At 56.8% G+C, this 15,351-nt stretch overlaps 1 protein-coding gene across 14 annotated transcripts in view; it reads right to left on the bottom strand.

Annotated features, from left to right (window-relative positions):
- The window catches only part of PLEKHA5 (pleckstrin homology domain containing A5), a 189,823-nt gene that overhangs the window by 105,985 nt on the left and 68,487 nt on the right, over positions 1-15,351 (bottom strand). For 9 of the 14 annotated variants that reach the window (XR_013215985.1, XM_077267264.1, XM_077267260.1 and 6 more), the window contains 6 exons: positions 7,933-8,016; positions 7,614-7,722; positions 5,691-5,795; positions 5,345-5,417; positions 4,605-4,705; positions 4,180-4,295 (listed from right to left, as the gene is read on the bottom strand). Coding sequence is in view for 13 of the 14 variants with exons in the window: in XM_077267264.1 (XP_077123379.1) it covers positions 4,180-4,295; positions 4,605-4,705; positions 5,345-5,417; positions 5,691-5,795; positions 7,614-7,722; positions 7,933-8,016 (588 nt within the window). In the remaining variant the exon portion in view is untranslated. The other 5 variants (XM_077267253.1, XM_077267252.1, XM_077267255.1 and 2 more) reach the window with 3 other exon arrangements.

Here is a 15,351-nt window from a genome sequence, read left to right on the forward strand (position 1 = left end):
GGGGGCAGCGGACAGGAGGACAGAGGGGAGCAGAAGACAGGAAGGAGGGGAGGAAATCGGTGGCGGGGGCAAATCGTGGGCTCCAGCCATGGCCGATGGATATTGCAGCATCGGCCTTGGCTGGATTGTAATATTTCACCAATTTTCATTGGTGAAATATTACCATTGCTCTGATTGAAAGTGAAACAGTCACTTTCAACAGCCAATCAGAGCGATCGTAGCCACAGGAGGGGCGAAGCCACCCCCCCTGGGCTGAAGTACCACTCACCCTGTCTCTGCAGGTCAGGTGAAATTACAGTTCATCCTTTCACCCAATCTGCAGGAACACGATCATTCTGTGACAGCATATGCGTCACAGGTTGGATTGGCACAGACTTTCATGACGCATACACTGTCACAGGTCGGGAAGGGGTTAAACCATGCCCGAATGCTCTAATAGAAATCATTCTATCCCACCGTTCTGCCACCAATTTGTCATGTACCCGCTTCTCAGCACGTGACTGGGGGCTGCGCCTGCAAGGGTTAATCTATCTCCCCTCTCTTAGTCCAGCATTCAACCTCTGTCCTATGCTGTAATGGGAGCATAAATCACACACTGACCCAGGACAATACCCTGGACCGTGAACGCTCCACCAATATATTATTTCCTCTTAAATTCTGTGTGTAACGTTTCTCATAGATAGATAGTTTCAGGCTGTAATTGACATCCCACTTCAAAAGAGACAGAAGGTGTGAAACGTTTTCCCTTCCTGGTTCTTAGCCAGACCCCCTGGCAAGATTGGAGACCGGACACTGCTTGCTCAGGATAACATATGCTGTGACCCCTGTGAGACATGCAGTCTCAGGACAGATATTAAATTACTGCTAGTCACAGATCTATACCTATACATCCAGCACGTCTCAGCACCAGAGACCGCGAGCCGCCAATCCAGCCCCGCCTCAGCACCAGAGACCGCGAACTCCAACTCAGCCCCTCAGCTGCCTCAGTACAAGAGATAGCACGCCACCAACCTGACCATGACCCCCCCCCCCCCCCGGGGTACATCCTGCTATACACAGCACAGCCCCTTGGGTACACCCTGCTATATACAGCTCAGCCCCTTCAGTACACCCCCTTATACACAGCACATCGCCCCGGAGACATGGGAAGTCACTCGATGTTTTCGTCCACTGGCCTGAGACCGCATGGACCAGGGATCATCCCACTGAACGCCTGCTCTTTCCAGTGGGCAGAATACCATTCAGAAAGGGTAACAGTGTGGCAGTACTTTACTGAACCACAAAACAGGCAGGTAACACGTAGAAGAGTCCCAGCACAGTACCCAAGATGGTGCACATCAGAGTCTCACCCTTCCGCTGACCCGCTGGGATAAAGGCAGCTGTTATGTCAGAGCTCCCAGGGTCGGTTGCTCCACCTGTGGTACACACACACACAGAAGAGGTAACATAATGACAAGCGTAGGAAGATGACAGGCCACTCAGGTACAAGAGCCAGTTGACCGGAGGGTCACAACCTGGCTTCATCTTCCAGTGCCGATTATCCCACCTGTGGCATACACAGAGATGAGGTAACAATGACAAGCGTAGGAAGATGACAGTCCCCTTGGGGGCCAGGGCCAGTTGACCGAAGGGTCACAACCTGGCTACATCATCCAGGGTCAATTACCACACCTGTGGCACGCACAGAGAGCAAGAAACGACAAGAGTAGGAAGATGGCAGTCCATTCAGATAGAAGGCCAGGTGACCGGAGGGTCACAACCTGGATTCTCCAAACGTCAATGGAGCACCTCGGTATTCTTCCAGCCGGGGCCGTGGTCCCTTCAGCTGGCATCTTGTATAAAGAAAAATCTGTGTCCCTCTTGATGGAGCCATGTTGTCCTGGCTGTGATTTGGTAAAGTCTCTCTCTGATTCCATAGATAGAAAATCCCTTTTTATACTCATATCTGTGGCTCAGATCATGATCAGGAGGTCAGGGGGGAGATGGGATGAGTTTAACTCATAGTTTGACTATTTAATCAATTTGCATAGTTTTTCCTCCTCTGTTATGCAAGTTAACAAACTGGCTTTCCTGGTACAATGTATAATCAACATATTAAATATCTATTGTTCAATTACCCTGTGTCCCTGTCATCCAAGGTAACAACTCAATGTGCTGCAACAAGCATCAATGTTAAAAGGTTATACGAACAGTGGCCTGTGTTTCTTGAGCATCAAAGAAAAACACAAATTCAAAAGTCAACAAATTTAAAAATCTATGCCTCCCCATCTATTAAAATTAGACGTCTGGACAATTAATATCACATGTGGTGTTGCCACATACCTCCCCCATCTTAATTAGCCAGACATAATAGGCTTACAATCATCCTTCTCCACTTATCGGGGACAGTCCATCAGCATGTCTAAGCACAGACATTAATGTAAAAGGTCTCACCTTCATGAGAAGTTAAGTTTGTATCATCCAGTTTCCTCAAAGCATATTCCATGTCTTCCTTGTGAATTAGCTCCACAATCACCAAGCCATCCTTGTGCACATCAGCATGCATAAGGACAGATATCTCCAGCTTCTCTCATATAAGCTCTGAAATGAGGACTGTCTCCAGGCATGGGGCCCTGTAGATGATCGTTGGCCATGCATACAAGGTGCCCACAAGTATAAGAGCGGCTTGAGTTGGGTAAATCAATGGTCCTGTTTGTAAACAGTTGTCCTGGTGGGGTTTCTGCTGGGTAGTGTGACAGTCCTGCTCAAATGACGTTAGGAACATGACTGTCCACTGAGGTATAAGGCCAGGTGACCGGTGGGTCCAAATCCTGACATATCCATGGTTGAGTGATGATCAATGGAGCAGATCAGCATTCTTTCAGCCGGGGCCGTAGTCCCCTAAGGTGGCATCCTGTAAAATGTCAAATCCGTGTCCCTCGTGATTTCCCACTTATATTATTCACAACTGTTGTCTCTCAAGCCATCATCCAGAGGTCAAGATGAAGATGTGATGAGATTAACTAGCATTGTTTGAGTATTTAATCAATTTGCATGGCTCGTCCTTTTTGGTTTTGCAGGTCACCAAACTAGCTGGCCTGGACAATGTGCATCTATTTTTCAATTAACGTGCATCTCTGTCATCCAGGATAACAGCACAAAATGTTACAACAAAACTCAACTTAAAAGTCAATGTTACAGGATTATATGAACAAGTCTGTTTTCTTGACGAACAAAACAACAAACACAAATTTAAAAGTCAACATATAGAAAGTCTACTCCTCCTGGCTTTACTGAGAATAGACTTCTGGATGATTAAGATGAAATGCAGTGTCGTCACACCACCTATATACCGAACAGGTTTTTTTGGAGGGGAAAAATGCATTCAGCTCTGCTAACTGGCAGGCAATAAAACTCAGCATTCCAATCTGATCATTTTCTTAAAGGGCGGGGGAGGGGGGTCTGGAAATTCACAAAGAGAAAGAGGGGCTGTATGTGGCATTTGGTCCTACAGAAACCAATGGTGGGAGGAGTAGTAGGCCAGCTCTGGTTGTATCCCGAGAACAATGGAAACTAATTCATATTTTCTAGACAACACCCAATACATAACAGCACAGCCCCCTGGGTACACCCCCTATACAAACAGCACAGCCCCCTGGGTACACCCCCCATACATACAGCACAGCCCCCTGGGTACACCCCCCATACATGCAGCACAGCCCCCTGGGTACACCCCCCATACATGCAGCACAGCCCCCGGGTACACCCCCCATACATGCAGCACAGCCCCCGGGTACACCCCCCATACATACAGCACAGCCCCCTGGGTACACCCCCCATACATACAGCACAGCCCCCTGGGTACACCCCCCATACATGCAGCACAGCCCCCTGGTACACCCCCCATACATACAGCACAGCCCCCTGGGTACACCCCCCATATACAACACAGCCCCCTGGGTACACCCCCCATACATACAGTACACCCCCCATACATACAGCACAGCCCCCTGGGTACACCCCCCATACATACAGCACAGCCCCCTGGGTACACCCCCCATACATGCAGCACAGCCCCCGGGTACACCCCCCATACATACAGCACAGCCCCCTGGGTACACCCCCCATACATACAGCACAGCCCCCTGGCTACACACCCCATATACAACACAGCCCCCTGGGTACACCCCGTACACGCACCGTCTCACAGGCTCGGCGTGCACCAGGGACGCTCCAGTCATCGCTCTCATCCACAGCTCCATCTCCTTTATGGTGTCGCAGTAGAAGTAATACGTCCGCATGTTGGAGTGCGCCGCCTGGTGGACACAAAGAGTCATCTGTGGGGAAGAAGAGCGGCCGTCAGTGGTTGCCATAGGGCAAGATATGTAGGTGTTATATTGTGAAGCCACGAGGTGCGGCTGATGTGGGGCCCCTGAGGTGAAGCTGTTGTGGGATGTGGGGCCCCTTAGATGCACATCTTACCAGGATAAAGGTGTTGATCTTCCTCCTCAGATGTGGTGGCACATTGATGCCAAGGAGAGAAGAGACAGAACATGAGACATCGTCAGACAAGGACTACTACCCCCATTATCAGAGCAGAGGCCCGGCGGCCGAGGAGCGTTCACCTTGAAGGCGTGTGCACGGTTAATGTGATCATCTGCCGTCACTGATGATATCTGAAAGCTCGGAAGTAAGATGCTGCCCAGGACGCCCTCCTCCTTGTCATCTGCAGAGAGAGAGAGAAGTCACCGGCAGCCCCCGCCATCACCCCGGCTTGTCTCAACCCTACTGTGTCCCGTCACCCCGGCTTGTCTCACTCCTATCGTGTCCCGTCACCCCGGCTTGTCTCACTCCTATCGTGTCCAGTCACCCCGGCATGTCTCACCCCGGCTCATCACACCCCTATCGTGTCCCGTCACCCCAGCTCGTCACACCCCTATCGTGTCCCGTCACCCCAGCTCGTCACACCCCTATCGTGTCCCGTCACCCTGGCTTGTCTCATCCCTATCGTGTCCCGTCACCCCGGCTTGTCTCACCCCTATCGTGTCCCGTCACCCCGGCTTGTCTCACCCCTATCGTGTCCCGTCACCCCAGCTCGTCACACCCCTATCGTGTCCCGTCACCCTGGCTTGTCTCATCCCTATCGTGTCCCGTCACCCCGGCTTGTCTCACCCCTATCGTGTCCCGTCACCCCGGCTTGTCTCACCCCTATCGTGTCCCGTCACACCGGCTCGTCTCTTTAGAATCTGCTGACTTCTCAGTCAGAAGGCCAGCGTGCACAAATCCGCTGGAGTCAGAAGACCACCAGTGAGCGCGGCCCGTGCCTGGTCAGTACGGGGTGGAGCGTGAGGGGTCAGCGGCTCACCTCGGTAGTAGAAGAGACACAGGTCGCACAGCACAAACCAGCGTTTCTTCCATAACTTCATCCCCGAATTTGCCTGCAAAACACATGAACTGGAGCTCAGAGAATTGTGCGAGAAGCACTGTAAGTCCCAGCTTCTCAATCACATGTACTGGGACCTGGTAGTGAGGGGGTCAAAGCGTCACACCCTCGTCAGGTGTCAACGACACATCGCGGGAACGTCATCACTGTAGACGCTGCTGGTTTAACTCCCTCACTGCCATCACAGAACCAGAATCTGCGAGTGCAGCAAGGGTCTGGACCCCGGGGGGCCCTCCACCTACATACAGCAAACAACAGGGGGACGCACCTTCTTATACAGCCAGCCGCGCATCGACACCGGGGCGTTCAGGTTCCTCTTTATGGAGTTTGATCTCTTCCCAAAGTTGTGCACCTTCCCAGAGGATCTGGAGGGCTGTGGAGGAGAGAGACCCTCAATGGCAACCACCCACGTTACACAGTAACCCCAGAGGACTCACGGCCTGGCCAGAGGGCAAGGGGGCTGGCCCGGGGGACACGGCCTGGCCGGAGGGCGAGGGGGCTGGCCCGGGAAAGGGACTCACGGCCTGACCGGAGGGCGAGGGGGCCGGCCCGGGGGACACATGGCCTGGCCGGAGGGCAAGGGGGCCGGCTCGGGGGACACACTGCATGGACGGAGGGCAAGGGGGCCGGCCCGGGGGACACATGGCCTGGCCGGAGGGCGAGGGGGCCGGCCCGGGGGACACATGGCCTGGCCGGCCGGAGGGCGAGGGGGCCGGCCCAGGGGACACACGGCCTGGCCGGAGGGCGAGGGGGCCGGCCCGGGGGACACATGGCCTGGCCGGAGGGCGAGGGGGCCAGCCCGGGGTGTTGTGAATTCCGTTCTTGGGTTCCATCCTGTGGTTGCGAATGGTATTTTTGGGAGTTCTGCTCTTGGGCTCCCTCTGGTGGTTTCAAGTGGAACTTAGCAGCTGCTTTCACTAATCGGTTCCCTGGCCTTGTTATTTAACTGGGCTTTTGGCTGTAGTTGATGCCAGCTGTCAATGTATTTCCTGTGGATTCAGTCCTTTCCTGGAAGTTCTCTGTTGGCCAGTCCATTTTCAGCTTAAGATAAGTTCTGCTAGTTTTTGGGTGTTTCCCTGCTTATGACCTTCTGTTCAGTTCAATTTATGTCTCTTTTGTCCAGCTTGTCATTATGAAATATTCCGGCTAGTTGGTAGCTCTGGGGTCGCAGATTTGCCCCTCCACACCGTGAGTCGGTGTGGTGGTTATTTTTGTAAACTCTGCGTGGACTTTTAGTTTTTATACTGACCGCACAGTAGCCATTTCTATCTCTGTCTATTTAGATAGTTTGGCCTCCTTTGCTAAAAAATCTAGTTTCATTTCTGAGTTTGTCATTTTCCCTCTCCACTCACCGTCAATATTTGTGGGGGGCTATCTTCCTTTGGGGGTTTCTCTGAGGCGAGATAGCTTTCCGTTTCCATCTTTAGGGGTAGTTAGTTCTTAGGCTGTGCAGAGGCGTCTAGGCAGAGATAGGAACGCTCCACGGCTATTTCTAGTGTTGGTGTTAGGAGTAGGGATTGCGGTCAGTAAAGTTACCACCTCCTCAGAGCTAGTCCTATTTTTGTTTTACCAACCAGGTCATTTCAGCGCTGCTCCTTAGCGAGTCCATGATTGGTTTTGCCCACCAGGTCATCTCAGTACCGCTCCGTACCCACCAGGTCATAACACCGGGGGACACATGGCCTAGACGGAGGGTGAGGGGGCCAGCCTGGGGGACACTGCCTGGACGGAGGGTGAGGGGGCCAGCCTGGGGGACACTACCTGGACGGAGGGCGAGGGGGCCGGCCCAGGGGACACTACCTGGACGGAGGGTGAGGGGGCCAGCCTGGGGGACACTACCAGGACGGAAGGTGAGAGGACCAGCCTGGGGGACACACTGCCTGGACGGAGGGTGAGGGGGCCGGCCCTGGGGACACACAGCCTGGCCGGAGGGCGAGGGGGCCAGCCCGGGGGACACACAGCCTGACAGGAGGGCAAGGGGGCCACGCGGCCTGGCCGGGGGGGTGAGAGGGCCAGCCTGGGGGACACTACCTGGACGGAGGGCGAGGGGGCCAGCCCGGGGGACACTACCTGGCCGGAGGGCAAGGGGGCCAGCCTGGGGGACACTACCTGGACGGAGGGTGAGGGGACCAGCCTGGGGAACACACTGCTTGAACGGAGGGTGAGCGGGCCAGCCCGGGGGACGACTTACCCTGGATGGGGGGCTGGTGGGGTTGGCAGTGGGCACGGTGTTGGAGCTGTCGCTCGTCACGCTGACCGTTCTGTCCTTTGTCTCCTGAGAGGTCATCGCTGCCTGTGGCCTTGAAGACATAGCACATGAGACGATCACATGACCCCAATGATAAAGACGCTATAACCACGGGCCGGCTGATGGGATGTGACCCTTGAAATGGCTTTTTCTAGCCCAATACACAGTGGATAGCTGCACTTACAGGGAGTGAACACTTCAGCCCCCACCCCATAGAGGCCCCCACAGCGATGCCCCGATCTGTGGCCCCCGCGGTACTCACTGGTCATTCACCACAAAGATGCAGTTATCCTGGGAGGGCTGCCCGCTCACCGGGTGCTTACACGTCACCTTCCGCTCATTGTGACTGCAAGAGAGAACACAAAACAGTCAGAGGGGAGGAGCCAAGCAGGAGGGGGAGCAACAGGCGGGGCCACGGCAGGAGGAAAGGGGGGGGGGGGCGCAAAGGGTGGAGGGACATGTGGTGGCAAGACAAGGAGAGGTGGTGCGCATGGGCAAAAGGTGGAGAGCTACATGTGGCGCCATGGCAGGAGGAAATGGGGGAGCGACAGCTGGAACCAAAGCAGGAGGAAGGGGGACGTGACAGGTGGCGCCAAGGCAGAGCCGAGCAAACCATGCACAGAATTAATGTAACCAAAGAGCAACGTGAACTCCAAGTTGTGGCCCCGCTGCCAGAGATGGGGCCACATCACATCCTATACCGCGGGCGGCACAGGACCAGCAGCCCCTTGGTTTCCGGATGATCGGCCCCTGTGGCGGTCAACGGGGCGCTCGGTGTGAGGAGAAAAATCACATCATTCTACGGCCTGAGCTCATTATCATCCAACAGGAATGGAGCATCACCTGCTGGACACCACACCCTGGAGACTCCAGCAGAGCGCCGAGGACCATAATGAGGGCAGCAGGAGGAGCGGACGACCCCAATCCACCCCGCACACCATCATAGGTCCAGACACACCCGCGCAGTATCGGGGGCCCCAGCTCCACCTCGCAATTATCGGGGCCCCCAGCTCCACGCCGCGCAGTATCGGGGGCCACCAGCTCCATCTCGCAATTATCGGGGGCCCCCAGCTCCACCCCGCACAGTATCGGAAGCCCCCAGTTCCACCCCGCACACCATCATAGGTCCAGACACACCCCGCGCAGTATCGGGGGCCACCAGCTCCACCTCGCAATTATCGGGGGCACCCAGCTCCACACCGCGCAGTATTGGGGGCCACCAGCTCCATCTCGCAATTATCGGGGGCCCCCAGCTCCACCCCGCACAGTATCGGAAGCCCCCAGTTCCACCCCGCACACCATCATAGGTCCAGACACACCCCGCGCAGTATCGGGGGCCACCAGCTCCACGCCGCGCAGTTTTGGGGGCCACCCAGCTCCACGCCGCGCAGTTTTGGGGGCCACCAGCTCCATCTCGCAATTATCGGGGGCCCCCAGCTCCACCCCGCACAGTATCGGAAGCCCCGAGCTCCACCCCGCACAGTATCGGGGGCCCCAGCTCCACCTTGCTGCCAGGAATATGATGCATTTGATTCTATATTATCACGCACCCTGAGCTCTGCTACATCCATTAGGTCTGTGTACAGACACACGCTGTGGGCTTTCTGACCCCCTCTTTCCCCAGCTGCCTGTGGGTGAATACACTTCTCTGCCTGCCAGCTCTGTGTAATTCTAAACCATTCCCCCCTCCCCCCTGCATGCAACTGTGAAACCGAAAGTGAAGAGTAGCAACACATGGCAATCCCTTTGTTTAGCTACAGTGTTTTTTTAAGACCAGATTATATCAACACAGGATACTCACAGAAATAGGCAGTTCATATGTCTGGAAACCGCAGGGACAGGGCTCCCATCTGGTGGGTATGAGGAGCTCAGCGCTTAGCAGAAATTGAGAAACGCATTACTGCTTAAACGAGTCTCATAGCCAAGCCGTGTATGGACTTAAATGAATGTCCGTTTTGTGCTGAGAAAAACGGTAATTGTGTCGTCCTTCTACCAGATTCATATGCAGATATGTTTCATAGATGGTTTCCCATACCTTTCAAAAGGGGGCGTATCCAGCCCACCCAGTGATGTCACAACCAGAGGTATAAGACAGGGAGACCTCATTTTGCACTAGTTCTTGCCCAGGGAGCCAGCTAAGGAGAGACTCTGTGGTGCATTTTGATGTCACCCTTCCCCCCCCCAGCCGCATGGTAAGCCATGAAATAAGAGAGCTGTACGTTTCTTTACTTCCTTTTAATCCCTTTTTATTTTGTAATTGTCTGTATATACAATGGTCTCATTTTATAATATCTTTTATATACTTTTGTAAACACTGCCTAATCTTTTTGGAGTAAAAGTTATAATATTTGCTAGTGTTGTTAAAACTTGTAGATTGTGAGCCCTCGCGGGCAGGGTCCTCACTCCTCCTGTACCAGTTATGACTTGTATTGTTCAAGATTATTGTACTTGTTTTTATTATGTATACCCCTCCTCACTTGTAAAGCGCCATGGAATAAATGGCGCTATAACAATAAATAATAATAATAATAAATAATAATAACTTACCCTAAAGCCTCTGACCTAAGCCATTGCTACTGATTGGGTAGGCTCCTGACCTGTTATTAAATGAGAAACAGGAGCTGGTGGCAGCGGAAGTGGTGTCCTGAGCTTTTGGGGAAACTGGCAGCGACGGACGGCATTGACAATTATTTTTCCCGCCTGAGTGGGAGTAGTTATATCGCCCTGCCGCGTGCCCAATAGCCAGTACATAGCAGGCAGCCTTTCTGGTGACTAATTATCCTAGGTGCAGTACCTAGTCTGACCTGAGGGTAAGGGGGCGCCGGAGAACTGCAAGTTCCAAACCGGAACTGGGAACTGGAATATAGATAAATCCCCTTCAGAATAGAACTGGGCAACAAAACAACCCCGATACATGACATATTAGTGTGAGCAGTGGGATAAGAAAAATATCCCCCGTGATTCTGGAAACTCACACAGTATCGGGGGCCCCAGCTCCACTCTGCACAGTATCGGGGGTGCTCCGCTCCAGCTCCACCTTGCACAGTAATGGGGGCCCCCAGCTCCACCTTGCACAGTAATGGGGGCCCCCAGCTCCACCTTGCACAGTAATGGGGGCTCCCAGCTCCACCTTGCACAGTAATGGGGGCCCCCAGCTCCACCTTGCACAGTAAAGAGGGCCCCCAGCTCCACCTTGCACAGTAAAGAGGGCCCCCAGCTCCACCTTGCACAGTAAAGAGGGCCCCCAGCTCCACCTTGCACAGTAATGGGGGCCCCCAGCTCCACCTTGCACAGTAATGGGGGCCCCCAGCTCCACCTTGCACAGTAATGGGGGCCCCCAGCTCCACCTTGCACAGTAATGGGGGCCCCCAGCTCCACCTTGCACAGTAATGGGGGCCCCCAGCTCCACCTTGCACAGTAATGGGGGCCCCCAGCTCCACCTTGCACAGTAATGGGGGCCCCCAGCTCCACCTTGCACAGTAATGGGGGCCCCCAGCTCCACCTTGCACAGTAATGGGGGCCCCCAGCTCCACCTTGCACAGTAATGGGGGCCCCCAGCTCCACCTTGCACAGTAAAGAGGGCCCCCAGCTCCACCTTGCACAGTAATGGGGGCCCCCAGCTCCACCTTGCACAGTAATGGGGGCTCCCAGCTCCACCTTGCACAGTAAAGAGGGCCCCCAGCTCCACCTTGCACAGTAATGGGGGCCCCCAGCTCCACCTTGCACAGTAATGGGGGCCCCCAGCTCCACCTTGCACAGTAAAGAGGGCCCCCAGCTCCACCTTGCACAGTAATGAGGGCCCCCAGCTCCACCTTGCACAGTAAAGAGGGCCCCCAGCTCCACCTTGCACAGTAATGAGGGCCCCCAGCTCCACCTTGCACAGTAATGAGGGCCCCCAGCTCCACCTTGCACAGTAAAGAGGGCCCCCAGCTCCACCTTGCACAGTAAAGAGGGCCCCCAGCTCCACCTTGCACAGTAATGAGGGCCCCCAGCTCCACCTTGCACAGTAAAGAGGGCCCCCAGCTCCACCTTGCACAGTAAAGAGGGCCCCCAGCTCCACCTTGCACAGTAATGGGGGCCCCCAGCTCCACCTTGCACAGTAATGAGGGCCCCCAGCTCCACCTTGCACAGTAATGGGGGCCCCCAGCTCCACCTTGCACAGTAAAGAGGGCCCCCAGCTCCACCTTGCACAGTAATGAGGGCCCCCAGCTCCACCTTGCACAGTAATGGGGGCTCCCAGCTCCACCTTGCACAGTAAAGAGGGCCCCCAGCTCCACCTGGCACTGAGGACACGGTAGTTCTGTACGGTGCAGCACGCTGCGGTATGTAGGTCAGAGCTGCGCTCACTGATCAGCAGCTGTGCACGCGTCTCACTGGCCTCGGGCACTTCTGGGGCCTCAATTAGATTTCACAAAAAAAAACTAATTAAAATAAAGGAGAAGGACCCCAAATGTAGGGGCCCCAGACACACCGCCACAGCCATCATCGGAGACGTATCTGGTGAGAGCAGATGACGAGGGGCCACAACCACAGACCACTACGGAGCCTCAGATGAGCGGGACTTCTGGGTACCAAGTCAATTCACTGACAACAAGCAGAGGACAGAAGCCTTAGGCCGCTTTCACACATCAGTATTTTGCGGAGTCTCAATCTGGCGAATTTTGAAAAAAAAGGATCCAACGAATGTTGCCGCCAGATCCGTTTTTTCTCATAGACTTGTATTAGCGACAGATTGCGATGGATCGCCTCACGTTTCATCAGTCGTTCGCCAGATCTGTTGAAAATTGTTGATCCGGCGGCCGGAGAAAACGAACATAGTAACGTTTGTTGTGTCCGTAGAAAAAACAGACCGGTGACAGATTGCGTTTTTTTTTTTTTAACTGAGCATGCTTCGATTTTTAAAGGATCCAATTAGCCAGATCAGCTAGTTGGATCCAGCAAAAAAACAAACAAAAAAAAAAACGGATCCATTGAATCAGTTTTTCACAATCTGCGATGGATCCGTTTTTATCAACATTCGACGGATTGTGACTCATGGCAAAAAACTGATGTGTGAAAGCAGCCTTAATGCATCTGCGCGGGTCGGGCCCTGGTCTGCGCGGGTCGGGCCCTGGTCTGCGCGGGTGCTGGCTGCTGATGGCTACCCTCACGTAGATGACCGTAGGACGAGGCCACACGCAGCCCCTGCTCTGGACAGCCGAGAGCGAACGATGCAGCGTGCAGTCATATAAGAATAACACCAGCTGCTGCGGAGCGATGAGTGGGCGCCTCCTGAGGAGACGAGAGGCATCTGCGCCTCGTTACCGCGCATCTCTGCACAATTAGCATGTCAGGAGCACGTACCACACCACAAGGGCCACCAGGGGGCGACATCCCCCCAGTGCACGCACCGCCTCCCCGCAGCAGCGGCCAGCTCACCACCACAGGGGTCACATCCCCCAGTGCACGCACCGCCTCCCTGCAGCAGCGGCCTAATCACCACCACAGGGCCACATCCCCCAGTGCACGCACCGCCTCCCCGCAGCAGCGGCCTGCTCACCACCACAGGGCCACATCCCCCAGTGCACGCACCGCCTCCCCGCAGCAGCGGCCTAATCACCACCACAGGGCCACATCCCCCAGTGCACGCACCGCCTCCCCGCAGCAGCGGCCTGCTCACCACCACAGAGCCACATCCCCCAGCGCACGCACCGCCTTCCCGCTGCAGCGGTCTGCTCACCACCACAGGGCCACATCCCCCCAGTGCACACACCGCCTCCCCGCAGCAGCGGCCTGCTCACCACCACAGGGCCCACATCCCCCAGTGCACGCACCGCCTCCCCGCAGCAGCGGCCTAATCACCACCACAGGGCCACATCCCCCAGTGCACGCACCGCCTCCCCGCAGCAGCGGCCTGCTCACCACCACAGGGCCACATCCCCCAGTGCACGCACCGCCTCCCCGCAGCAGCGGCCTAATCACCACCACAGGGCCACATCCCCCAGTGCACGCACCGCCTCCCCGCAGCAGCGGCCTGCTCACCACCACAGGGCCACATCCCCCAGTGCACGCACCATCTCCCCGCAGCAGCGGCCTAATCACCACCACAGGGCCACATCTCCCATTGCATGCACCGCCTCCACGCAGCAGCGGCCTGCTCACCACCACAGGGCCACATCTCCCATTGCATGCACAGCCTCCCCGCAGCAGCAGCCTAATCACCACCACAGAGCCACATCCCCCAGGGAACGCACAGCCTCCCCGCAGCAGCGGCCTGCTCACCACCACAGGGCCCACATCCCCCAGCGCACGCACAGCCTCCCCGCAGCAGCAGCCTAATCACCACCACAGAGCCAACATCCCCCAGTGCACGCACAGCCTCCCCGCAGCAGCGGCCTAATCACCACCACAGAGCCACATCCCCCAGCGCACGCACCGCCTTCCCGCTGCAGCGGTCTGCTCACCACCACAGGGCCACATCCCCCCAGTGCACACACCGCCTCCCCGCAGCAGTGGCCTGCTCACCACCACAGGGCCCACATCCCCCATTGCATGCACCGCCTCCCCGCAGCAGCGGCCTGCTCGCCACCACACCACAGTGCCCACATCCCAATAGTGCACGAACCACCTCCCCGCAGCAGCGGCCTGCTCACCACTACAGGGCCCACATCCCCTAGTGCACGCACCGCCTCCCCGCAGCAGCGGCCTGCTCACCACCACAGGGCCCACATCCCCCAGTGCACGCACTGCCTCCCCGCAGCAGCAGCCTGCTCACCACCACACCATAGGGCCCACATCCCCCAGTGCACGCACCGCCTCCCCGCAGCAGCGGCCTGCTCACCACCACAGGGCCCACATCCCCTAGTGCACGCACCGCCTCCCCGCAGCAGCGGACTGCTCACCACTACAGGGCCCACATCCCCCTAGTGCACGCACCGCCTCCCCGCAGCAGCATGCTCACCACCACAGGGCCCACATCCCCCAGTGCACGCCCCGCCTCCCCGCAGCAGCGGCCTGCTCACCACTACAGGGCCACATCCCCCCAGTGCACGCACAGCCTCCCCACAGCAGCGGCCTGCTCACCACCACACCACAGGGCCCACATCCCCCCAGTGCACGCACCGCCTCCCCGCAGCAGCGACCTGCTCACCACCACACCATAGGGCCCACATCCCCCCAGTGCATGCACAGCCTCCCCGCAGCAGCGGCCTGCTCACCACTACAGGGCCCACATCCCCTAGTGCACGCACCGCCTCCTCGCAGCAGCGGCCTGCTCACCACCACACCATAGGACCCACATCCCCCAGTGCACGCACCGCCTCCCCGCAGCAGCGGCCTGCTCACCACCATAGGGCCCACATCCCCCTAGTGCACGCACCGCCTCCCCGCAGCAGCGGCCTGCTCACCACCATAGGGCCCACATCCCCCTAGTGCACGCACCGCCTCCCCGCAGCAGCAGCCTGCTCACCACCACACCATAGGACCCACATCCCCCAGTGCACGCACCGCCTCCCCGCAGCAGCGGCCTGCTCACCACCATAGGGCCCACATCCCCCAGTGCACGCACAGCCTCCCCGCAGCAGCGGCCTGCTCACCACCACAGGGCCCACATCCCCTAGTGCATGCAACGCCTCCCCGCAGCAGCAGCATGCTCACCACCACAGGGCCCACATCCCCCTGTGCACGCACTGCCTCCCAGCAG

This window comes from Ranitomeya variabilis, chromosome 5 (genome assembly GCF_051348905.1).
Source record: "Ranitomeya variabilis isolate aRanVar5 chromosome 5, aRanVar5.hap1, whole genome shotgun sequence".
NCBI classification, from domain to species: domain Eukaryota; kingdom Metazoa; phylum Chordata; class Amphibia; order Anura; family Dendrobatidae; genus Ranitomeya; species Ranitomeya variabilis.